Genomic DNA, 27,937 nt, shown 5'->3' with positions numbered 1-27,937 from the left:
CTAAAAACATGTAAACATTACTGTTACTATAACTGTAAATATGATCTGCATATATTTCATAACTTGTAAGGTTTCCTATGAATTGTATTAACAATCTCGAACTTCAACCTCCCCCTCCCCACAACCCCGTGGATTTTGGACCTCCCCCTCCCCACAACCCCGTGGATTTTGCACCTCCCCCACCCCCACCACTTGTGCTCTCTCTCTCTTCCATCCTGTGTAGTAAGTACTCCATACGAAATACATGTCGGTAACCGGTAACCATTGTTAAGATAAACAGTAAGTGTTCCTATGCGTAACAGCTTTGAGGATAAATTTGAGATTGCGAGACGTATTTCAGATAGGTATATATTATGCAGACTACGTCAAACCTTAAAGGCTCCCACACACGATCAGTCTTAACTGTCAGTTCGTACTTATCAGTCGGTACTTAATCGGAACTGCGGTGTGTGTACAAAGACGGTGGACTTATCAGTCGGAACTGATGGACTGACGAGCTGATGGCTTCCCAACACATCAGACTGTGTACTCGAGAGCCCGCAGTCGGAACTGCTGTGAGTGGGAACAGCTTCTCACCAGTCCAAACAATCAGTCCATCGGTTCACGTGTCCAGTGTCGCGACAGACATCTTTGTTTATTCTCTTTAGTTGCTTTGCTACTAACTAAAAGTGCAACTGCAATTGCAACATCCCAAGTTTCTTCCATATTCTACGATGAAACGAGACATTCAACATTAACAACAAACAATAATACTGATCGTGTGTGGGGAAGACTTCAGTTCAGTCCAGACTGTCAGTTCGGACTGTTCGGTCCGAACTGAGCACCCGGATTGATCGGGTGTGCACAGTGCCTCAATTCAATCCAGACTCCGTTCGGGCGGAGCAGTCCGAACTGGGAGCTGTACTGATCTTGTTCGTGTCCGGCCACCGCCCACTCACCACAGACTCCCGTCATCCCTGGACACGACATGAAGTGAGGAGCTAAGAGAGCGACTACTTACTGCGCGTGCTATATGCTGCGAGGAGCGAGGGTGCGCGTGAAAAACTCGCAAACAAAACTAACGGACATTCGACATTTCTCAGTGTTTCCCACAATGCACCGGGAATCGAAAAACGGATCGCCGCGGTGGTAGGCCGTCTTGCTAACAGGTACAGTTCGGGACAAACAAACAAAGAAACGTTGTGAAATATAAAACTTCTATAACATGTCATTTGTCACAAAAGAGTCATAGAAACACACACACGAGTAATATTCTTGAGCCTTTACGCAGGCTGGCAGGAGCGTACGCCAAATTTAATTTCTGGAGAGGGGGAGAGGGGAGTGAACCACTTTGCCCGCTGTCTGCTTCAATTTATTTTCTTTTGTTGGTGGGAATGATAGATTTAATTTAGGATTTCGCTGGAGGGGAATGCTTGCCCCCCCCCCCCCCCCGCAATTAACCACCCCCAGCTGCAGGCTGGTGCATTTGCAATCTTCCGAACTCTTAAAAAGCTTTACTTGTCCATAATGTATGTTGTCAGTTGGAAACATTTTTAAGGCAGGATGAGTTAAGTAGAATATTATGCAGTTGGTTCAATTTAGCTGGAGTACACAGTAGGTATGTGATACTTAACTACATTCATAGATACAATCACCTCCAATAACAGGTACAGAGAAGCTTTAGGCTGTTCCCCGAGTCATCAGAATTCGACATTTCCCTGTCACTACTCGGAAATGAAGAAGATGCTAACCGGCAGTCTAGAGAAGCAAGCAAGGAGATCGGCAGCGGTTAGAGGCTGGCCAACTGCATGATGGGCCCTGCAGTCCTCTCTACACCATCTTGTAGTTAACTGTCAGATCTACAAGTCTCGAATGGGTCGGCACTTCTTTAGTGGCAGTTTGTCACTGGCACGTGTGTCTCCGCATCAACTACTGCGGACCAATAGAAAATGTAGCAAACAGGCACAGGTGTTACAATTTCACGATATTTCGCGAAATCAATCCGCTATTTTCCGGCCTAACAATGGCTGGAACTCCCGTGAGGTAGGTACATTGGCGCTTGTAAACTGAATCATTTTAGCGCAAAATGGTTTATGTTAAAAGCTTAGCCAAGTGAAATCTTGAGTTTTTTTTAATAGTATAGGCTACCTTTATTTTATATAACCAATGCATGCGTCTAAAAAAATTATTCGAAGACGAACCAATTATAATTCTCGTAAGTTTAATTCGATTCGCGTAGGCGGCAACCATCACGGCAACGCAGCCCCTAAGGATTTAATACTCGTGCGGGAGAAAAAGTGCAATCTCTGTTCTTTATTTGACGAACATGTCCTTCGCGGTCCCATTCCTTTGTTGTTGTTTGTAATTTCCCAGAAGACCCCTGTCCACCGTGAAATAACTCTCGAGCCTGCCGGCGAAGTCGCCCTCGCAGCAGAATAAAATAAAAAATAAAGACAACACCGACACAACAATGCAAGGAACGAGCCTTACTAGTTCGGGAGCCACTTCAGCTATTATGCCTACACAATGAAACATTATAAAATTCGTAACACCCGTAAAACACACAGCAAAAAGGCTGATTATAAACAAATATTATAAAACATTTAAGGTTTCACATCTGCCATACTAAAATTAATTTAAACGTAATATCAACGATTACACAAGTTACCATACAGAATTTATTTTGCTTAACAATTCACGCAATCAAAATACATTTAATCAGTTTGTTTGTGTACTAAGTTTGTGAAAATAGCCTCAAATCGAACGTATGCATTTTCACACGCATATATATGCTATCGGCATTGGTTGAGCAACGAGATAAAAAAAAGTCACCCATGTCTGACACAAGACTACGCTGTTTTCAGCTTCGCCTGTTCTACTTCTCGAAGAATATTAAAACACCAATAAAATGCCTATTTAGATTCATTCGAGCACATAATTTAAAAATATATATAACATAGATTTAGTTTTTAACTGCCTATAATCGGCACCTCTCATTAAAGAGACCTGGGTTCGATTCCCGGCGGGGTCGAACCCGAATTTTTCGCAACTGACAAACTTGGCGGACGTTGCCGTGAGCTGGTCAGTTTTCTCCGAGTACTCCCGTTTCCCTCAACCGTTCATTTCGTCAATGCTCCATTCTCATTGCATCACCTTTCATCGTCTCCAATCACCCGATGTCTAGACCTTAAGCCCAATCCATTTCCATTCTAATTATTAATCTATACTAGTATTATAAAGATAGTGTTATGAGTTTGTTTGTAAGACTTGAACACGAAAACTACTAAAACTATTTTCAAAAAAATATTTCACTGTATTTAAATTACATTTATTCAGTACATATGCTATGTTTAGTTTTTCCGTAATATAAAACCACATTTGTGACTAAACAAAGGAGGAAAACGACCAATATGATTGTGTTCTTGACTTAACGCTGAAACTGTTACAGATACAACAAAATCAGTTTTCACGATGATTACTAAGGATGAGAGAATACTCTGCGACGAAATGTAAAACTTGTCAATGACCAGTACTAATGGCTATCTCAAACGCTAACTAGATTCAACCGGTTACTTGATATCGGTTCATAACTTTGGTGCATCGTACATTTTGACTTTGCTACCAAAACTGAACTTACAGACGTGTTTAAGTAAAAATCTTATATTTTAAAATATGTTGCTTATTTTTTTTTTTTTTTTAAATATATCCCTATTTTTAACGGAAACACGAATTCCTTCCGTACTGTCTCGAGCGAAATCAAGCCTATTATAAATTGCAACGGTTAGCAAACACTGCACTGAGATTATATCTGAACAAACTTCCGAGCTCTTTGCACGGATACAAACAGGCACAATGAAAAATAGTTCTGTTGTTGCCGACAACACAATACTGAGTAGTGACCAAAAAACTGATCGTTAGCGGTGAAATTTTGTGGTCGCTAATGAACAATCATGTGGTCCCTGTAACATTATTTTGTTGCTATCGCGAAATATTGGGCGGTGGTGAGAGACTGGACTCGCATTCCAGGGTTGGAGTACCGTTCCGGCCATCCTGATTCCTTACCGCGACTCCGAGGACCAATCAGAACACGACACTGGCAAGCGAGCAGCGAGAACAGTAGACTTTGCTCGCTGTAGCAAAGCTAGCGGCTGGATGGCGAGACAGAGAATCCGCCCGATGCGAACAAACTCGCACGGTGTAATCGGTGCCTAATTGCAAGGAAGTGCAGTGGGCGGCGAGCAGCGAAGGAGGGGGTGAAGTAAAGAGGGGGCGGGGAAACAGCGGCACAGCCGGCGCTCGTTTGGCCCCACTGAGGGTAATTACCGAGCACCATCGCGACAGCCGAGTGTGTCTGTCCAAAAGCCCCACCCCCCTCCCCCCAACAACACTCCTTTCCAACCACACCACTACCCTTCTACCTAGCCGCTGAACACCTATGCAGTCACATGTCTAGGAGATAAGATAATCTATGTTTAGCAATTATTAATACTTTGCAATACCTCTTGAGATTTGTTCTTAAAAAGGCAAAGCTGACAGGAGAAGAACAAAACTTTCACAGTTTTACGGTTCTTTATTAGTGCAGTCGATATCATCCTTAACTAAGAATCAATTATTATTTTTCATCCTCATTGATTCTACGTGGCAAAAAAATATATAGCCTACGCATGAGTTATTCACTATTATCGGAATTTTTTTAAAAAACAGCATTGCCCGTAACTTATAAAGAACATGTTTCCTAAGAGTACGGTTGGCGGCACATCAAAAAATTAGCTCATCAACTTGACGTGCTGATTTGTTTCTTTCTAATTATGGCCAGCATTCGTGTATGTATTTTAAGTTACTAGCCCAAAGTAATGTTGTCCATACAGGAGGTGGAAGAATACACAAAATTGATATTACTTTATAAACGCATCACTATTCGTAATGCGATAGTATTTGCTACTCTTTTCCAGAGCTGAATTAAAAATAATACTTCTTGAATTCGATTTATTAACTTCTAAAAAAAACAGACACATTGTAATTTAAAATTTGTAGATCTTGGATTGCAATTGGTTTCTAATAGCTATGTTTATATTCAGCATTTATTGGGTGGTCACAAGTCCAAGTACTAGACTACCTTAATAATAATACGAACGCGAGAGACAAAACCGCGAAGCGCGCCAGGTTCGGAGCGGACTCCCGGCCACTGACGTAAGGCATGCCACGCGTGCCTGACCGGATTACAAGGTTATTGCTACCCCTCCCCCTCCATTCCCCGCACATCGTCCCGCCTCGAACTGTTATCACGTTTAGCGGCAGATGCCGCCGCGTGGAGTGGCGTGAATAAGCGTCGTCATTCTCGATGTTTCGGGAGTTGGGTCGGCCCGGGATGACGCCACACGTCACTGCGGCTCTCGTCGGTTCGAGAAGGACGCCACGGGTTTATACCGCGGGAGTTCCGAGAGTTCGGAGAGTTCCGCGAGTGAAAGGAAGTTCGACATCGGCGAAGAGGGTGAGATAAACACACACACACACCAGAGTAGCGCGACGCGAAGCGACGGGATCGAGAGAGTGCGACTGAGTGGCGCGAGACTGTGTGTGTGGACAGGCGCGAGGTAAGGGGCGAACCACTGTTGAGCCTAGCTCCAGTGAGGAGTGCGAACTGCAGAACTTGACAAGACATTGAGTGACTTGCAAATAAACCATTTTTTTAAGTGCCAGTGATTTGTGATCGGAATTTTTTAAGTACAATTATTTATTAGTAATGTAAATATTAGTAATTAACAAAACTGTAATAAAACTTAATTGGGCTATCCCTTAAGAGCCCAGTAGTTCTATCCACATAAATTGTAACAATAATAATCATTACTTAATATGTGTAACACCAGACTACAGCTGTACTTCAAGCCATATATCTATTGGAGTGATCACTATAATAGAATACTTTGCTTGAGTTGTTAGCGTTTCGTGTTATTCTCTCCGCCAACTCAACCTCGTGTAGACCAGAAATCAACAGCAGCGGGATATTTTATTGTGACGCCCAAGCTCGCAGATATCTAGCGCGCAGTAAAATCATGCACCAATAATAGTTTGGTTCAGTTTCGTAATGATGTCCAGCCGTCAGAGTCCATGGAGGGCGCGAGAGGGGGTCGCTCGGGCCGGGAGTAATCGCGTTACCGTGACGTCTGGCGGCCTCCCCTCCTGGACGGCGGCGTCCCTCGGCCCCAGCGTTAATCTGCGCCGACATGCCTCCTGCAGGAGCTGGGGCGGTATTTAACCCCGCCCCTGGCGGCGGTCGGCCGCACTGCACCGCCAGCCACCGCCGCGGCAACAGGTGAGCAGTCGCCCAGCGCGAGCCGCTCTCTGGCTCCAGCACCGGGCCTTGCCCGACATCACGTGGTTCGAGTCCACCACTCCCCGCGCTACGTCAAACACTACCAAAAACTACTACTTATTTATTATTTCGTTCATTAAGATGTGCGAATTGTCAACGCTACATTTTAAGACATTAAGAAACACCGGCAACTTAATAAAATTCAAAATTCCTACTATTCACTATACGCTTGATTTCACTTTCCTCTGATTCGAGAAAAACTGCAAATTTAAAGTAAAACAATGCCAAATAATTAACGGAATTATAAAGAAAGAGTGCTCCTTCGACTCCATGAATTCAGAGCCTAAAATGGCACTTTCTCACGCCGCCTCACGCGGCTGTGTTAGTGGTGTGTGCGGGTGTGTGGAAACAACCTCGTGTCTGATTGGCCGCTCCTCGTTATAGGAGACTTGGAGACTTGGCGCTCAGGTTCGTTTCACGCGCGCCAGTTTCACTTCTGCACACTCGGGTGCTCTGAGACTGGAAGGGCTGCTCTGCCAACACAACAGTCAAAACAACTCATGACTGGTTTACACCGTGCCAGCCAGCGGCGAGTGAGTGCCCACACAGGGCAAGAAGCGAGTTTAGTCGATGTCACGAGTGTCGAGCTGCGAATAAGTATGCAATCCACTAATGAACTCTACTAACACATTGTTCATGCCGCTCCAGTAGAGGGCGAGAGAGGTGGGGTGGCGGAAGCTATTCAACCGTCCACAATTCGTTGCACTGGGTCGAGCTCACTCGCCGTTTTACTAAACATTTCTGTTCACACACGGCGAGTTTACCAAATCACTCGTTACTTTACTAAATTACTGACCTCGTATAATCTAACCTTTAGCGCTGAAATACTCCGCTGTCACATTAGGTTGCGAAACAATATCAAGGGGTCTACCTTCAAGGTGTTTGAACTGACAAGTCCACACGCACTTCAGTCAGAACAACGGTACTGTAAGAGAACTCAAAGATTATATTATTTGTTCCGCAAAAAGGCTGCGAAGGCGACGAGTGTGTGCAATTGTCGACGCAGCACCCAGGTCGCTGTCCTCGCAGAAAACCGCTGTCTTGCATTTGGATTGTCTTCCGCCACGCGCCGCGTGCGAACTCGCGCTGACAGTAGTGTTAGTGCCTCGGGTTCAGGAGAGTTCAACGTGTGTTCAACAAGCTGGTACGGGCCGATGTTATGCCCGTACTACGTAGTTACACTCAGATAATGTTTCATCGCTAAGAGACCAGCGGTAGCAGAGTCCAGCAGGCCACGAGCCTCGCCTAGCCATGCGACCGGCGGCGGGTACTACTGACCGAGGTCCTGTGTTCGAGTCTCTGCTGGAGTAGGGGCACTCAGCGACCCGTCCATGTGCAGGGCAGAACAGCATTACTCAAACAGTCAAGTGCTCACAGCCCAATCCAATCTCGAGTCCCTCCCCTACCAATCCCAACTCATTCATACCACGCCCCTTTCCTTTCAGTGGAAAAACTGGCGGTGGCAGAGAACGAAGTCAGTCCCCTTACAAATGTTGCAATTACATTTGGTGTCAGAAGTTCGAGCCATTACAGTACTTTCAATAAGTTCCGAATATAAGAAACAATAAATTTTATCCACTAAACACGGCCAAAAAGACATCTCAGTCTTCTATATTTCTATTACCATGACTTACAATAATCGGATACATATCCATTGAACTCTGTGACAATATACCTACAATTGTTCGGATCAAGGCACGAGGAATAAAAAATGTAAAAAAAAAAGACGCGAAACCCAAGCGATTGGTCCGCCATTAAATTACATAAATGGGCAAAGTGTAGATTGGCTCTCCACGAAAGTAGACCAAAATAAACAAAATACCAAGCCTTAAGCAACCGGTATAAAATGTGACTTCTGTTAGTAATTAGACGCGGGTGTTAGGAAACTGTCGTTCTTTCCAGGAAAACGACACATCTGTTATGTTAATGTTTCGCAAGGGAAATGCCGGCCAAACACGATAGGCTTGCCTGCTGATGCTGTCTAGAGCCCCAAAAGGCTCTCGCGAAACGCACGCTCAACGCAGCATCGAACGGTTAACAGTTATCAATTACACTGTCTATATCGTAGGCCATAGTGGCCAGAGTACTTAACTACTTCGAGGATTCTGGGTCGTGCCCACGTCCTTGCATTACGTTTAACAATAAGCATTTAATACACAACTACACTAAATGAAATCGAGTAGTTAGAACAGAAGTCGGGGCTACAAACGGGAGGTTTTCGTGAAAATAACTCTCTCTGGGCAACGAAACAAAACATCCTGTTTTTTATTTATAACTTTATGGCGTGGGTACAAGTATGTTGTAGTACGCACTCCGAGAGGCAAATTCTCGCTCAGCTTTTCTCTTCGATCGGTATTGCCGACACTTTTTTTCGCATCTCCGATTGGGTATGGTGTATTTCTACCTGTGTTTCGCTTATTCTGCTTCCACATTCTTTTCATATACTGCAACTTTTTATTCTACTACGTCAAGTTCGATTCCTGGCTGAATCATGGGTCATGGACTTCCCACCTGTGGAAAGGTTCCTGCCAGAGTAGAGGACTGAGAAGTGTTTTTTTTTCCCGCGCTGTTGAAGGCCTAATTGAATAGTACACAACTTTGAAAAGTTTGAACTAAGGATAAGACGCCATCAAATGGAAGACATTTCCAGTATCTATGGAATTTTTTTTCCAATATGAAATCTATCAAAAAGTAATAGATGTACTCTTTAAGTTTTACGAACATTAACATGTTAATTTTAGTGCTTGAGGTAAAGTCCAAGACAAAATAACTTGAACCGCAACCGTAACCTATAATTACCTGGACAAAGAGCTCCAACATATTTCCGCTTCTACTTATACGAACCAATAGCAGCTCTGTGTATTTGTTAAAAGCAGGTGTCAGAATGGTGCAGAGCAGAGGTTACCCTTGTTTCCCGCAGGTGCGCCACCATGGACCACGCTACTGCCGCCCTGGTGTGCATGACTGTGGTCGTGACCGTGTGCAGTCACGTGGTCGCCACACACGGAGCCGTGGTGAGTGCCCGTGTCTCAACACTTGCACATCCGCCACACAACACACGTCATGTGTGCACACGTGCAAACTAGTGACAGACTGGTGACAAGTAGGCTTAAAGTGACGGCCACAAGGGCCAAAACCATTATTTTAATCTTTGTCTGTCTGTAAAATTGGTTCTGCATCACACAAAAGTTATTTAATGCTTTGTGATTAAATTTATAGCTATAATATAAAATGTCGTGGAATGACATTTTTCATCCCAATAAGGCACACGTTCCAGGATGCACCAACTAATTTTCGCAGGCATCGCTATAAAGCTATTCAACGCAAAGTAAGTAGCGGGCACATATAGCGCTTTATAAAACTATTTTGAAAACTACTTTAAAAAAATTAAGAAATATTAATTCTGCAAAACACTCATAACAGTCCTTTTAAAAGATTGCCTAATTTTAATGTGTGGTTCTTCATGAAACTACACAATTGTAGATTATACAACGACTGGAAAGAATGTTCAAAAGTAATGTAAATGTGCAAAGGATCATTTAACGATGTAACGTAAATAACAGCACTTCTGTTAAGGGCTCCGCCTACCCGGGCACACACACGGTGCGCAGAACTTCAGGAAAAACAACGCGATTTCAAAACTACTCAAGATATCCGAATGAGGTCTGTTCACGAAAAGCATTCAAGAGTTCGCTGAGGGTCGAAAAGTACTTTCGATTTGGATTAAGTTTTTAATCTGTATTTTTAGAAGAGTTAAAATTGCTAAAACGCATGTTTTCATAGTAATGTTTAGGCGTAAAACAACCAGTACAGATTCTTCACAGCACTTAAGGGACTTGCATTACACCTTTATCTTCATTTATAGGCCATATAATGTTACGGTCACCGCTCAAATTTCACAGTTATCCTGTGACGACGAGACAACTGCACGCCATTCAGAGCCTTGCGCTTAGAGGTGATACCGCGCTAGAAATACCAGCGAGCGTCGCGCCTATCATCCCGCCTCACTAACACACATACACCCCTGACGAGGCGGGCCCCTTAAGAGTTACTGAAAAAGGCTCATCGCATCTTTTCCTCATCAAAACCTACCCTCCATCAGAATGCCACCCAACTCCTTCACCAACTGCCTAACTCATTAAAAAAAAAAACCTCTTGTATAACAAACCACACTACTCCAACAAACCACTTTCTTTTTTTTACCATTTTTTCTAACCTAACTAAAACTAAGTGTATTTGTTTAGGAGATGTCTGGGTTAGGATTCAGTATTAATGTAAAAACAAGTATAAATTAAGTATTTAATTTAGTATAACATTAGATATACATTTTAATTAATAACGTAACGATTTATAGGTTATAAAGCAAAAAAATTATACATACGGGAACATAACCTCATTTCTATAAATACACTTGATAAAGTTTATTAACACAATAATTTCTATCACTAATATCCACAATAAATAAATGTTTCTTAATGATATGGGCCAGTACTCAGTATCAATCACTAAAGTATAAGATTTAAAAGCACATGCGCGCGCGCATCGTAAAAGTTCACGCCTCTGTAAGAACCGCCCGCCGCCGCAGGTGAACGCCAGCTCGCCGGCGGAGGAGGGCTGGGAGCGCCTGAGCCGCAGCGACAGGGCGGCGAGCTGGGCCTCCGAAGAGGCGCCGCCCTTCTGGGCGAACCGCGGGCGGCGGCAGCGGCTGCCGTGGGGCGCGCTGGGGCGCCGGGACGACGGGCAGGCGTCGGCCGAGGACCTGCCGCCCTTCTGGGCGAACCGCGGCCGGCGGGAGGGCGAGGAGTACGGCGAGCAGGGCCGGCCCGGGGAGGACCGCGACAAGCGCGGGCTGCGCGAGGCGCTGTCCAAGGAGGAGCCCTTCTGGGCCGCGAGGGGCCGGCGGGGGCTCCGGGACGCGCTGTCCTCCGAGGACACCTTCTGGGCGGCGCGGGGTCGCCGCGGCTTCAGCGAGGGCGCGCCGTGCAGCCCGTCGCAGCAGTCGGTGAGTCGCTGCCACTGTCCGCCGACTGTCCACCAATTTTCTTTCAGTGTCAGTCCAGAAAGTTATATTTTGGGGGTGGGGGGCGATCTGAGACGAACAATACAAATAACAACAATTAAAGTGTTTGAAGTATGCCTATGAAAGAAAAACTTACCTCCCCCCCCCCCCCCCAAATGGTTAAACCTCTTTGCCTTGCTTCACTCTAATGTACAATAGCACAGTGATGCAAGTGCCAGGCAAAACAGCAATACTGACTGCAAACGGGAATGGTTCCTCCACTCCTCTCCACCTATTTAAACCAGATTATCGCCAAGCCACGTTCATTGGTCTGCTGACATAATTTTGTTATTTAGATACATTGTGATCTCGTAAATGATTCTCGGCTTCGGGGTTCAAACCGCATCCGTAAAGATTATGATGTGCCCGACGTTTCGGGCACGCCTTGTTGAAGTCGTTTGGAGAGCAATTTACAAGTGAAGGAATTTTTTTGCGCTGGCGAGCATTCCCACCAACCCCACCGCCTCCCTAACCAAAGACAACTTTTAATTTCATTCTTTAGAAAAATTCGGCATGCCTGTTGTTCTTTTGGAAAACACATTTGCACAAATCTCTTTAGGAAACATTTATTCGGTAAAATGTACCTGTAATGTTTATATAAATCAAAAGAGGGTAGAGACGCTCTTCTTCAGCGAAGAAGTAACCTACCTAATAATAAAAATAATGGTAAATAATCCGGTATTCTATGGTTCGGCTCATTGTGTAGTCCGGTACAAATCAAGCTTCTCACGTTCGGAATTTTTTTCCGGACTGAATTCCAGCTTTTATCTCGACCGCTAGGGCGCATTACCGCGCTGCCGGAGTTTTTAGTTCGCTCAGAGTTTATCTTTACTGTAAGATTTCATTTCAGTAGAGTGTTTCTTGTTTCCTGGCTGTTGGCATTTCATTAAAACTATGTTGACGTGGTAGAGTCCGACATGGTCGTGACTGCAGTGACTCAGCACAGAGACGAGTGCTGACAGGCGTGGACGCTGTGGTTCCAGTGGCGCAAGAGGCAGACGGGGCGCCACTCCGCAGACATCCGGACGCTGGGCAAGGGCCAGTCGGAGGATCCCTTCTGGCCAGTCAGGGGCAAGAGGGCGGGGTCCCAGGACGACTACAACAACGAGGAGGATGACAGCTTCTGGGCGGCTCTGGAACGGCACGCGGGTCGCCAGTGAAATATATATATAAAACTATTGTGAATTACGTGCATTGTAAGTTCAAATAAAATAAAAATATATAATACACTCTTACGGTACGCACTGGGGTTTGTTTTTTCACCATCAGAAGCATACGCAGAATTTAATTTGTATAAGAGTTTTAAGGATCTTGGGGGTGGGGGGATATCACCCCAGAAACCCCTTCCCCTTGCATACGCCCCTGCTGAAAAACCACACCGCTGAAGAACAAGCTGTTTCCTTAAACAAGATTCTTCCACGAGACCCCTTTTAAATTTGATATAATTAATTTATGAAGTGACAATATCATGTTCTGTCTATTATTTTAACGAAAATTTTGGTAGAAGATTCTAATAGTCGAGATAATTATAAAAAGCTTTAATTACATTATACATGTGGCAAACAGAATTTCGAGATACAATTATTGTGAACCAGATAGTCCACTGAAATTTGTCAGATTTCATTACCAATAAAGCCCCTAGTGTCACCAATCTAATGATACAATGAGTACTATTTACCCTCTCTCTTCCCCCCTCCACCATTATTCTACTATACATCAAGGAAAATGAGCGTTTGGTCCAGTAGTTATGGCAGAGGTGCCCGCCCCCCCCCCCCCAAACACTATGACTCACCCCCCCCCCTAAACAAATAATGCGGCCCCCCCCCCCACCCCCCGAAATTTTTTATGCCATTTTCTCAATGATTTACCCAATTATTTTATAATATTATACTTTTTTAGTATTATATTTTATCACATATTGCATTAATTAAAACTGATTTTCTAATAATAATTTTGGTCATATCAGGTAATATTTCCATCCTGAACTGACAGATGCCAAACTGCTTTTGTTGAGGAAAGTGCGGGGTTGTCAATTTGATTTACAAGATCCCTTTCAATTATCAAAGCACCAGAAATGTATTTTCACATTAGAAGCTATAATTATGTAAATAATAGATACATTTTTCTCGTCTTTTAACCACCCCCCCCCCCCCCTGAAATTTTAATGACGCAGTCTGCGTCGTTAGCCCCCCTTGTGGGAACCCCTGGTTATGGACTCGTGGCTCAAGTACGATTCCTGGCTGAGTCATGTGTCATGGACTTCCCACCTGTGGGAAGGTTCCTGCCAGAGTGAAGGACTGAGAAGTGTTTTTTTTTTTCCCCGCGCTGTTTAATGCGGTGGAAGACCACCATAGTGTCATCCTGCCTGGTCTGCCCCAGCCAGCAGTATCAATCTCCCTGCAAAGTTGCTGCAGACACTGTTTAAAATGAGGTGAGCTTATTTTGGGCAGTTGCTTCAGCGAAAATTCAGACTTTAACATTTCAATATTGTAATATTATAAACTAAAAAAAAAAATCCCTTTTGGCACAGCTTACAGGCGTAAGTAATTATTGAAGTACCTATTTCTTCTGGAAACGTTCTGGAAATTTCTATAAATTTTGGAACACTTTAAGAACTTAATGTACCAACATGACATTCCATATGTTGTCCAATATTCCAAAATGATTGATAAAACATTATCTCTTATACCATGCGGCGAAAATGTTTCAAAGGTTTTTTTTTACTCATCGCATCCAGCATTGAATAGCTTAGAACGAATTTTATAATATGCCTACTAAGGTAATTATGAGTTTTTTGACCTTCAAAAACTATTTTTCATTCCTTGAACTTATACGTAGTGGTATAAAAATTTGTTCTGGACCAAGGTTTAAGATAATATTAATATGTTTTGAAATATATTCAAACGAAATTGATAGTAAGGAAGTATTGATTTGATTTTTATAATTTTAACCTATGTTTTAATGTTAATAGTTTGTTTCATCAACAATTGTTTCAGTCAGGGTTTTAGATATTGTTTAGAATATTTAAAATTTATAACAGATCTAATAGTGTATCTAATAAATAAAATATGATTTTTTTTTTGTCTTTCACACTTGTTATTCCCACACCTTGCAGTAATAGTTGGTTACATAAAAATTTACTTAAGACAAACATTTTAGACAGTATTTAGTAAGTTTAAAATAAATAAAAATGGCTTACGAAGTTTATATGGTACAGAATGTTTTTTATTCCAACCATTGATTTTTCAACCCCGTGTAGTACTGGTTCATCTTACCAAAATTGTTCAGTCTATAGTTTTAGATGCATTTTAGAAAATTAACAATTAATTAATTAATATAGATTATACAGGTAACCTAATAAGGGATTTAGGATTTTTTTTCGTCCTTTGACCCCTGTTTATTTCACCCTTAGTATCAATAGTTGGTGTATGAAAAATTGTTTCATAAAAAAATTTAGATAATATTTATAAGGTTTACAAACAGTTGAAACAGATTTGATAGTGTACTTACTAAGAGAGTTATTAATTTTTTGACTTTCTACACCTTGCATCGATGGTAGGTCGTATAAAATGAATTTCTAATGAGAAAGTTATAAATAATATTTTAAGGTTTCACAATAAATAAGAACAGATTTAATAGCAAGTACAGAAATTAAGATTAAATTTTATTTTTTACCCCTGTTTTTTCATTCCCCGGCAGGAATAATCTGTCTTATCAAAAATCATTTCAAATAAAAGTTTTTGATAAAAATTATAAGAACTAAGAAAATTTTAATGGATTCGATTGTGTGCCTACTAAGGGAGATATGAGTTATTTTGTCCTCCAACCCTTGTTTTTTCCACCCCTTACTCTTATAGTTTGTTGTATCAAAAATTGTTTCAGACAACAGTTTTAGGTAATATTTATACTGTTTACAAACAATTTGTACGGATTTCATAATGTGCATATTAAGGGAGTTATGAATTGATTTTTTTGTCCTTCATCCATTGTTTTCTTTGCAGCCCTTGCAGTAATGGTTGGTTGCATAAAAAAATATTTAGCATGAAACGTGTAGATAATTTTTAAGATTTTACAATAAATAAGAATGGTACAGAAATTATGAATTTTTTTTACTTTACCCCTGTTTTTTACAAGCCCTTGTTTCAGACAAAAGTTTTAGATAAAAATTATAAGATATACAAACAATCAAACAGATTTGATTGTGTGTCTATTAAGTGAGTTATGAATATTTTTGTTCCCCAACCCTTGTTTTTTCCACCCCCTGTAGTTATAGTTAGTCATATCAAAAATTTTAACATTTAGACAAAAAATTTTATTATTAGTCCTACGAGTTATAATACGTTCAAATGGAAGCGATTTTCTTCATATTATTGGAGTTATAACAAATTTTCTGTTTTTCAAAAAACCTTCCCCATTTCTACCCCTTTGGTCTGATTTCGGCCATAAAAGAACTCGACCAAGATTATCCATAACCATATTTTATATAACAGTTTGGAAGTGATTTGTGCCAAATTATTTCAGTTATTATGTCCATAAAAAATTATATATATATATATATATATATATATATATATATATATATATATATATATATATACACACACACACACACACACAAACTTTTGAGTTGATGGTTTTGGGGTCTATGTTGATGACAATTCCGATTTAGTTCTTTATACTATGTATCATCGTCCTTCTAGTATAGGTACGTAATATAAGTGATTCTGGTTTTGGTATTATTCTGTTAGTGGAAGAGGATGTTATGTGTTAATGTTGGCAGCATTGTTTTTTTTGGGACTTCCGTTGTTGTTGTGTAGGCTGCTGACACACTTCGTTTATAATAAAATGTAGACTGTGAAGTCAATCCAATAAAACCATATATATAGTAACAGAAGTGAACGCGTATTACTGTGTTAACTCTAATAGGTTATGGGCCCAGAGCCAGTAGGCAACTTCTGTTCAAGAGATATAGTTGGTTTTATGGAGAATATGCAGTTTTTGGTTAAGGGCTTCATGTGACTCGTGTGTATGGTTGTTATCAGTGTATGGTCTTTGGTGAAACATGTCGTATTCAAGTATGGCGAATGCGGCAAACGTACCATTTGGGATTAGACCATTTGATGGTGTAAACTTTAGTAACTGGTTCTATCGGATGAAGTTACTGTTGGAACAGAATGGAGTATTACACATGTTGACAACAGAACCTCCGACGGTAGAAGCTGATCTTAAACGATTTAAGCAAGAAGACGTCAAAGCCCGAAATCTTCTCGTCCAAGGATTGGCAGACAACATGTTGCCAATGATTATGAATAAAATCACGGCAAAAGAAATTGTGGACACCCTAGCAACTACATATGAAAAACGTGGGATGAAATCCATGGTGACTGCACAGAAAGCTTGGCGGAAACTGGAATACAAGAAAGAAAAGCCTCTTCAAGAATTTTTACAGCAATTCGAGTCTATGGCCTCGGAAGTCAAGGTGGCTGGTGGAAAGATTGAGGAAGATGAAATGGTTAATCAATTGTTGGTGGCGATGCCCTCAGATTTTGATAGTGTTGTATCTGCCATGGATATATTGTATAATAAAGATAAGTCGGCTGTGAAATTTGAGTATGTGAAAAATACTCTATTAGCAGAAGAAGAGAGACTTCTGAAGAAAGATAAAGGCCCACAAAACGTTTTTGCAGCATACAAGGGATTAAGAGGACAATCTCATCAGTATTCACAGCATAAGCATAACAAAGGTAATTATGTTCCAGGTAGAAGTTTTAATGGAAAGTGTTATTATTGCAAAGTACAGGGACACATGAAATTTAATTGTCCAAAATTGAAGAATAAGGATACTGCTGCAACTACAAATGAGGATCTGGAATTTTCTTTTTTGACATTGTTCGATACAGAAAGTTCGTCATGCGGGCATGTGGACAGTGAACAGTCTGCAATGAATGATGGTGAACTAATAGAAGTTATTTTTGTTATTGATAGTGGTGCAAGTTGCCATATCATTAAAAGTTGCTATCAAAAATATCTAAGTGATATAACTGATGTGAACTTCGACATTAATGTGGCTAAGGCAGGTGAGTCATTGAAAGCTGTGAGCAAAGGAAATATTTCTTGTATGTCTGAAGGAGGTGAAAACATAAAGATTAGGGATGTTTTAGTGTGTGAGAACTTGGCATTTAACTTACTTTCAGTCCGTAAGTTAGAAGAGAAAGGATGTAAAGTAAGTTTTGAAAACTCTTGTGTTAAAATTGTGTGTGGTCGTAAGGTTATGTTGGGACAAGTGTTTGGAAGATTGTATGTAGTTAAGATGCATCTCATACCAGAGCACGCTAATGCAACCATGGTGAAAGCTGTGTCAAGCAATGTGATGCATAGAAGAATGGGACATTCTTCCAAGTATCCCACTGAGTTATGTGATGTGTGCTTGAAAGGTAAACAAACTAAGCTACCCTATCTGAAGGCTATACCAGAAGAACGCAAAGCAAAGAGAGTACTTCAATGTGTGTCTTCTGATGTGTGTGGAAAAATATTCCCACCAACATATGATGGGTTTAACTATTTTGTGACTTTTATTGATCACTATAGTCATTTCTGTGTCACATATTTGCTGAGAAATAAATCAGAAGTCTTTGAAAAATTTAAGATGTACACAGCTATGGTTGAGGCTAAGTTTAATTCGCGCATAGAGAATTTAAGGTGTGACAGAGGTGGTGAATACATGTCTTCCAATTTTAAGAGCTTTTGTGAAAAGAAAGGAATCAGTGTTAGTTTTTCTATGGCCAGAAATCCATCTCAAAACGGAATGGCAGAAAGAATCAACAGAACGCTTTTGGAGAAAACTAGGTGTCTCCTGCTAGATAGTAACTTTGGCAAGGAGATGTGGGGAGAAGCTATTATGACCGCCACCTACCTCACAAATAGACTGGCTACATCAGCACTGCCGAATGGAATTGTCCCAGCTGAAAGATGGTATAACCATAAGCCTGATCTGTCAAAGATAAAAGTTTTTGGATGTCCTGCATATTCATTCATTCATTCATAAAGAAGATAGAGATGGAGGAAAACTCAGTGACAGATCTAAAAGGTTATTTCTTACCGGGTATTGTGACAATGGTTGTAGACTGTGGAATCCTGAAAAGAAAAATGTTGAATTTGCAAGAAATGTGATCTTTGATGAGCTTGGGTATACTGAAAGCCCATCCTCAGGTAGTATTACACATACTGCAACATCAGAAGGTGTTACTTCAAACATTCCAAATGAAACACAGGATGTAGGTCCTCAGTTTGCACGAGATGACACACAAATGTATGAAAACAATCAGTCTGATGATGATGGTGACTTCATTGGTTTTCATCCTGAGGGTATGTATAATGAATCAACTGGAATCAGATCTTCTAGGAACAAAAAGCTACCAAAGTACTTGGAAGATTTTGAGCTCAACTTTGCTGTCGATGTTCTGGCATTTCAGTATCTTCAGATGTGCCTAACAGTTTCAAAGATGCAGTTAAAGATGCTGGTTGGAGGCAAGCACTAAATGAGGAGCTGTCATCTTTAGAAAGTAATGAAACTTGGGAAGTGGTTGAAGCACCCATGGATGCATCTGTTATTGACAGCAGATGGATCTTCTCTTCTAAAAGTGTGGATGGAGCTACCAAGAAGAAAGCCAGACTTGTTGCTCGTGGGTATCAACAGCCAACATTGGAAAATGAAGATATATTTTCTCCAGTTGCCCGGATGACAACGCTACGAGTTCTGCTTTCAGTTGCAGTTGAGCGAGGTCTTCAGCTACACCAGCTCGATGTACGATCAGCATTTTTGAAGAGCAAATTACCAGTGCTTGTGTATATGAAACCACCGGATGGTGTACAGTGCAGTGACGATAAAGTTCTTAAGTTGAACAAAGCCTTATATGGGCTTAGGCAAAGTCCTAAAGCATGGAATGACTATGTTAATAGTGAATTGATCAACCTGGGTTTTATACGATCAAAAATTGATCCTTGTTTGTACCATAGGGGTACTTTTTATATCTTAGTGTGGGTTGATGATTTTCTGTTAGTATCAAATTCTGGTGCAGATCTCGAAGACACTAAGTCTGCTCTTAAGTCTAAGATGGGCATGAGAGATTTGAGTTTGAATAAAAAGTTGCATTTTTTTGGGCATGGACATCCTCAAAGGTGAGGATGGAAGCTTAATTCTCAGTCAAAGTGATTTGATTAAGAGAGTTCTTGAAAAATTTAACATGATAGAATGTAAACCTAGTAAAGTTCCAATTCAGCCCAAACTTAACTTGTCATGTGATGGAGAGTGTAAGATTAAGGTGCCTTATAAAGAGCTGTTAGGCAGCCTAATGTATCTTACTGTCTGCACAAGGCCTGATTTATGTTTCAGTGTATCATACTTTGGTAGATTCCAAAAATGTTACTCTTATAACCATTGGAGACATCTGAAACATGTTTTGAAGTATCTTAAATATACAGTTAACATAGGTTTGAAGTTAGCAAAGTCATATTGTAACACATTAACTATATCCTCATATGTTGATGCTGACTATGCTTCTGACATAAATGATAGGAAAAGTATTTCAGGTTTTGTAACAAAACTGAATAACAATGTTATCTGCTGGGGTTCAAAAAAACAAGGTGTGGTAGCACTTAGTAGCAGTGAGTCAGAGTACTATGCCATTGGTAGATGTTTAACAGAAGACATTTTCGTACATAACTTGCTGAAAGAAGTAGTAGATGTGGCTGATGTAATTAATGTTCATGAGGATAATCAATCAACCATTAAGATTGCTAAGTCATTAGAGACCAAAAGGTCTAAGCACTTTGATGTACAGTATCATTTTGTCAAAGATCTGGTAGGGCAAGGAAAGGTGAAATTAATCTATGTAGAGTCTGCTGAACAGATAGCAGATATCATGACCAAGGGACTGCCTGCTTGTAAATTTGAATATTTTGTTGAGAAGTTAAATCTTGTTAGGATGTAATGTGGAATTGGGAGGGAGTGTTGATGACAATTCCGATTTAGTTCTTTATACTATGTATCATCGTCCTTCTAGTATAGGTACGTAATATAAGTGATTCTGGTTTTGGTATTATTCTGTTAGTGGAAGAGGATGTTATGTGTTAATGTTGGCAGCATTGTTTTTTTTGGGACTTCCGTTGTTGTTGTGTAGGCTGCTGACACACTTCGTTTATAATAAAATGTAGACTGTGAAGTCAATCCAATAAAACCATATATATAGTAACAGAAGTGAACGCGTATTACTGTGTTAACTATAATAGTCTATAGACCATGAAACAAAAAAATATATAAAAATCTTCCCGAAGTCGAAAAATGGTAATGACTATCTACCGAATAAAGACCAGACTACAGATATCTACCGAATAAAGACCAGACTACAGATATCTACCGAATAAAGACCAGACTACAGATAATTCTGGTTAATTTTGTAGGAAATTCAGTTGTCAGAGTCTAAATGTTTCTTGCAGCACCTAGCCAAAGAGTCTCACCTTATTTTGAACAGAGTGCAGGGATCCAGGCACTTCAATCCATCAATGTCACTCCAATTACAAAGGTTTCCAGCTCATTCTACCTATCAGCATTGAATATATATATTCAATGCTATCAGCGAATCCATATGGTATATTCATTACCAAAAGCATTTACAGCGACCAGCGAGTGTTGTGTTTCACCGATAGCATTGTGGATCAACTTTAGAATGAGCTTAAGAAAACTTCGCAATTTACAAAAATGATGGCCAATTATGGATAAGTAGCCAATTATAATAATACAGAATGGTCTACAAGTAGATTACAAACAGGGCTTTGAAAAGAGTTAAGTTAGTTGTTAACCCAATAAAGAAAGCCTGATTTGGATATCTCCCCGTTAACACTATAAACCATATAATTTGTTCGCCTCTGCAGCCAATCAAGCACCACAGGAATTTTTTTAGTTTACATCTCGTTGGCAGCGAGATCATTGAACTTTTCAGCCACACTTTGTCATTTCCTAATTTTAATTATAATCTGTAACTTAAATAGTTTTTTGTGGTAATAATCTTACGCTATAATTATAACATTAATGTATAATTACTTCATAACTAACAAAAGTAGAATAATATTATTTATTTCATAGCCATTAAGTATGATGTCCACTAGAATGTAGGTTCAACCGTAACCCACATTTCAAGGTTGGATAAACTCCATGTATCATTGAGATTTAAACTGTCCAGTTCAGTGGACAGACAGACTGGAAGGGTTGAAGACGTGTAGCTACACTCGCTCAACACCACAGTTGAAGAGAACCGGGGAAGGAAAAAGCCACGGTCTGCGGTAAGGAACCACCTCAGCATTTGCCTCGAGTGACTTCGGGTACACCAGGAATAACCAAACAAGGATGGTCGAGATTCAAACCCGGGTTCTCTGGACTGCGAGTCCAGCATCTTGGCGAGCTTGGCTTGCAAGCCAGACTCAGATATTTCTGATCACTTGGGATATCAACATACTCCAAACCAGGCTCGTAAATTTAAGTATTCGAAATGATTTAGTCGAAGCAGGTTGTAGCTGCAGTGACAGTCATATAAGAATGCTGTGTGTTCGCAAGGCGGAAAAATAAAATAAAAGGAAAATGTGGTCTCAGAAATGGTTGCAACAGAGACAAAGATTCACACACTTAAATTTAATTAACTTCATCAGAGTTGACAGTCCTGACAACCACAGAAACTATTTTAAAATAACTGAAGAGGATATGCAGTACAGTATCTAAAACACTTTTTGAGGATAGTTCATCTGTGGTGACTAAAAGCAGGTGAAAGCACCACAAATCAAAGATGGCTTGAATGTATACAGCATATACTGTCGCATCACTCAGTTTGCTTTTCCAAATGCGCAATTCCTTTCATCAGTGTGTTTAAAAATATCTGGCGAAACAATTTCAGGACTTTTTCAAAACATTTAATAAATTTTTCCTTAGCAACTATTTATATCAGATTTTAATTTTTATATGTATAGAAAGCAAAATTAAACATAATACGAAATACATCTACTATTAACAGGAGTGTGACGATTTTGATGTTATAAAAAAAAAGGTAAACATTTTTAGAGATAGTTTACGCATGGGTTAACTATTCTTGACTATTTAATGTGCGACTAAATGCCAATTACCAAAAGGCAGCTGGAAAATTAAGTTTCAGGTCTTCCATCACCATTTCTCTTTATTTTGAGTCTTTTTCATGACTAGTCTTTCATTTTCGTAACTTCCATAACATTGGCCTGTAAACACCCTGCTTCTGAACAATTCCCGGTTACAGTTTAACTTTTTTCTTAACGTGCTCCAAATCTGCATCGGAAAGTTCTTAGTGTAAATGGCACGAATGAAAACCGGGTTTCATCTCACAGAAGTGGTTCCTTGTTCACCAAAGTACATACACAGCCCGCAGTGCCTGGCATGTTGGAAACCGAGCCTGGCTTGCCCCACACACACAAGCCAATGGGGAGCCAGCAGAGAGCCAAGCCCTGTTTAACTCGCAGGAATTATGTTAGTATTAAGTTTTTTTTACAACTGGTAGCGCGGTACATTTCCTTATAATTATGGCACACTTTGGTATAATGATGGCCCTTTATGCGCTTCGTAATGGGATATAACCATTTTCCTTATGTCATGTATATGGTGACATCTTTTAAGAAGCTTGTGAAACTTTTTCATAACCATTGGTTGCGCTCTTTGTATTTAGTATATTTTAAAGTAATGTGTGAAAGCCTCCTTAACATGATGATGTTATTTGTTGGAATACTGTTTGGAGGCTTTTTTTCTCTATTACCTACAAATACAGCATATGTATGGTTAATAAGATGCTTTTGAGACCACTCACTGTGATATTTGAGACACGTATTTTTTTGTTTCAAGCTTTTGGTCTTGTTATGCTTATTCATGATTTATGTTCACGTGGAAACCTTCGAAAAGCTTACTGTTGCTTTTTGTCATGCTTGTTGATATCCTAACTATTATTAGCTTTCTGCTGCTATTGTAAGTTGCCTGTTTACGTGATTACAATACATATTTAAAACTTATGTAATAAAATTGTCCAAATTGAAATTTGAATACTTTCTGATTACAATTTAACAGTTAATGTTTAGCTTGTTACTAACATGCATCTTCCCCTCTGTACCTGTAGAAGAACAGTTTTCATTGCTTTGTATTATCATTTGCCTGTACTATTTTATTCACTTACTAACCTGCGTAGATTTGAAAGCTGTTCAGAATGCTGAAAGCTGTTCAGAACACTAGCTGCTTTGAGGTTTCATGCAAAATTAAAACAGCAAGCAAAATGTACGACAGGATCAATACATACAGTATCATGCCATCAGGATCAAGGGATGAGCTTAGGATACGTGATATGGAAATTTTACCAAATATCTTCAGAAACAAATGTTCTTTACTTTTAGAATGAACCTCGTACCTAATATTAACACCATGTTTAACACACACAATAATGTTTACATGATTATCGTAATATATATCACAGAAACAAGAAAATATGTATTGCCAATTATTGAACCAAGCGGTTAGAAAAAATCATTTATAACTGAAAATAATGAAATAGTGTGATACTTTGGATGTTTTAAATATCTCCATACATAACCACATATCATGACAACTAGGTCATTACTGTTGACTCTTATAGCCTCTACTCAGTGATTGGCTAACCATAACAACAGAAGTCTTAAGATTTTAATTTTATCCAATTTCTTCAAGCCTAGAATTTATCAACTCTGCAAACTGCCCAAAGAATCCCATTAACAACTCGTCTACAACCGTCACTTTAAACCATGTTTACAGATAACAGTTAAACAAAAATAAACTTTATTATTAAATATGTTAATTAGTAATATGTTTACCATGATAGTGACGTCAACCAGGGCTGCACCCTCCCTTGAGCCCGAAGTGTCCCCTGTTCCGCCAGCGCCACCACCCTCCCACCATCACCCTCTGTTTGAACCGCCCGCCACGGTGACGTGTGTGTGAGCCGCAAGAGGCATTAGAGGCAGTGCGACGACCCAGAAACGTAAAATAGTAATTAATTAATAAGTAAAGAAATAAAGGGCTATGTATTGTGTGTTTTTATAATTTCGCCCAGTGTTTAGTCTTGTCACAGGAAGGACAGCACAGCGCCACACGTGGCCGCTACAGGAACTACCGACGAATAATCTTTAGACAATAATTAATTAAGTATATTGTTATGAAATCAGATGGAAGTCTCAGAAATTGTTGTTTAATTATTACTAATTTTTAAAAGGGTAAACTATGTTAGTAATTAGATTAATTATAAGTTAACAAGCTAACGGGAACTCGAGTGTTGAAAGACGCCATGACATCCTGTTGACCGGCCAGTTTTGTTCTTCCACCGCCCGGAGTGGGACGCTCCCGCACCTCGTTGACATCATTGTTTGGTAATATCTGATCCGTTAGCATCCGTTTCGCATATATTAATCTAAATTACTTTCTTTCTGTCTTCAAGGCCTACTCCGGGTGGTAGACTGTTTCAATAAGAATTTAAGCTCCTCGAGCATTTTAAATTTAACTTTGTTTCTTTTCTTTGGTCAGGCCACGTGATGACCTGGCCCACCTCCTAAACCGATGGTTTGCTGTTGGCTTTTTATCAGCTTCGCATGAACAATGTAGAGACGAGGAATGTTTAATAAATATCAGGTGTGAATCTCGAGTGTATATTATTTCGGTCACGGGTGCCCTGGTGTGTGGGACGCCTAGAGCCCACCTAGGTAAAGATTAGAGCATTACACAAGTGTACCAGCGTGCCCGCCGCTGAGAGCGGGTGTTAGGGGCCAACGAAGCAGTATTAGGGCTGTGTGTCTCGTCGCACTTGGGCGACGTCACGGCCCAAGAAACGAGTCTCGCCGGGTCCACGTGCCCACAAATCACGTGGTGACGCCCAAACTCAGTATCCGCCGCCTTAGACAACCCTGTGCGATAGCAATAGTGTAGATATAGCAATGTACTATTGTAGCATTTAAGTAGCGTATTAATGTCAATAACATGTAGGTAGTTAAAATTGTATGTATAATAGGTATGTAGTGTCAATGAGTAAGGTGAAGCATTCACCAAGCTGTATCACCTCCACGTTAAGACCTAAAACAATGTGTTGTTATTGTGTGTTTTGATACGCAATGACATGGTTTTGAATTAGGCTAAATGGAACATATACCTGTATATACTGTAATAGTTGGTGAAAATTAAATCATACTTCAATAAAGATGCTTTAAATGTTTCTGTGGTTTATTTTTATAATTTTACTTATATATATGGCATATTCTGAAACACGATGTGAGGTGGTGGTGTTTCAACTTTACAGCATGAAGTATTTTTAAATTTTTTTTTTTGCAACTTCAACCCTATTAAATAAAGTGTTTTATTAAATTAGGCAATAAATTGAAACTTGAAAACCTAAATTTTCAGCTTTTTAAAGGATTATTAATGTTAACTCAATGTCAGCATGATGAAGTTTTAAAATTACAACGATAATACCATTGATGTTGTTTGGCATGCTTAGCTGGGATGAAATCTACGCAGACGTTGCTCAAATATAAGCATTTTGGTTACCTACTAGACTTTTTTCAAATGTGCCTTCAAATAAACTTTTGTTAGGTTATAGTATGACACCAGGCTCTCAGTTTTAGCACTATACTATATGCTCAAACCAAACACACATCTTGCAAGTGAAATAAATTTGTGAATGTTAAAGCTTTCATCAGTTGGTTTAGCTATTTATTTTTAGTGTTACTATATGCATATCCTCAGGGTTTTGCATAGATTACATTTTAAACCAGTATCACACTAAATAATTGTATTTAAATGACAAGTGATTTAATTTTCAGTTTTCTTTCAAATAGTAATTATAATGCAACTTAGTTCAAAGCCTGAAAGTTTTTAGCTTTTATGATAACTACAACTTCACACCCAATTTGGTACTGTATGGGAAAGTGGGGGAAAATATGGAGGAGAGGGGCACCCAGAAATCTAGATAAAAACGAACCAACCATCCACACTATTTTAAATTATTTTTAATGTAGCTATTCTAATTTAATCAACCATCCACACAATTTTAAAGTATTTTTAATGTAATTAACCTAACCCAACCAACCATTCACCTGATCTGTCAGTAGTTCCAATGAAGCTAAACTAAACTATTAACTCATTAGAACTGTAATAATTTGTAAACTACCAGAAATATCACAATGTGTATTGCAAAATGATCAGAAATACTTAATGTACTAAAGTAAAAAAATTCACATTTTTAATCTTTTTATTTCCTTGGTGCCGCCACTTATCCGTAATTACCAAAGTAGAGAGTTGTAACAGGATTGAGTTTTTAAGAAAACGATAATGCCATATTTACACTTACGGAGTGAAAAACATGCACTATCACAAGTTATAAGTAGTTTCTCGACTACTCATAATAATTGGTATCACCTATCTCTCAAATGACTAGTTTTGAACACTGTGCTCGCCAGTTTGAGTACAGGCCACTCTAGGCTTAAGTAATATTTTTCTGCAATAAAAACCTTGAGGCTGCAAGTGCCCTGGAAACACAGGAAAAACCATAACAACTGTGTTCTCCTTTAGTCTGACTTGCTTCATACTTTTCGCAATCACATCAGGTTAAAAATAAACAGAACAATATCTGCTAGCTGATGCTGGTTTTAAGTTTTCCTTCTGAACCACTCATTCATTATCTATTTAAAATTTAATCCACAGGAAACCCAAAATATATATATATATCAATTTAGATAAAATATATATTAATGGAATCTTAAATATTTAAAATGTGCAGAAAATTCCTGGCTCAGATTCGTCAAAACCTTAGCAATTATGTAGGTTTAAAATATAACTTACACTATATTTTAACATAAAAATAAAAAGGCTACATCGAAGCACATAACTTGGCTGAATTACATATTCGAATAATAATAACAGACATGCATTCACAATACATTTACTACTCAAATAAACGAAATTGTCAATGTTATGGATATCATATATTATTGTATTGTTCTATTACAATATTTGGTCCTTGTAGTCGTATACACAGTTCCTAACTACACCTTGGGTAACGTGTTAGGCTTGTAAAATATTAGAGTTGATTGTGTGCTCGTCTAAAAAGTAAAATTATAAAATAAATATTGTAAAAATATTTTATTCATATTTTTTAACAGGATGTCATTATTCTAGATAACCTACAGAAATAGTAATTAGATAATAATTGCAAACAGCTATCAGACTAGATTACTACTTACAATGTACTTCATTTGATATTCACTTCTTATTTTCATAACATTGTATGCACAAATATTTTCTGAGCACCTGATACTTTAATAAGTGTTTTTTTTTTTTTTTTTAAATTTTGAAAAGAAAACAAATATTCAAATATCATCAATGAATGGTAGAAAGAATAATCATTGTAGACGACTGACAAAGCTTTAAAACTACAATTCAACCATGAGTG

The 27,937-nt window shown here is 39.5% G+C and overlaps 2 protein-coding genes across 2 annotated transcripts in view; one reads left to right on the top strand and one right to left on the bottom strand.

Annotated features, from left to right (window-relative positions):
- The window catches only part of LOC134530615 (COMM domain-containing protein 4), a 40,500-nt gene extending 12,563 nt beyond the window's left edge, over nucleotides 1-27,937 (bottom strand). The window contains exon 1 of the mRNA XM_063365610.1: nucleotides 27,729-27,937. The gene's annotated coding sequence lies outside the window, so the exon portion shown is untranslated. The remainder of the gene's footprint in view (nucleotides 1-27,728) is intronic.
- On the top strand, nucleotides 6,113-12,642 carry LOC134530613 (uncharacterized). The gene is made up of 4 exons (XM_063365606.1): nucleotides 6,113-6,292; nucleotides 9,273-9,366; nucleotides 10,938-11,354; nucleotides 12,395-12,642. The coding sequence occupies exons 1-4, from the start codon at nucleotides 6,204-6,206 to the stop codon at nucleotides 12,569-12,571; spliced, it is 777 nt and encodes a 258-aa protein (XP_063221676.1). The 5' UTR covers nucleotides 6,113-6,203; the 3' UTR covers nucleotides 12,572-12,642.

Source organism: Bacillus rossius, chromosome 3 (assembly GCF_032445375.1).
Source record: "Bacillus rossius redtenbacheri isolate Brsri chromosome 3, Brsri_v3, whole genome shotgun sequence".
In the NCBI taxonomy this organism is placed as follows: domain Eukaryota; kingdom Metazoa; phylum Arthropoda; class Insecta; order Phasmatodea; family Bacillidae; genus Bacillus; species Bacillus rossius.
This window is presented reverse-complemented; position numbering and strand designations above follow the sequence as displayed.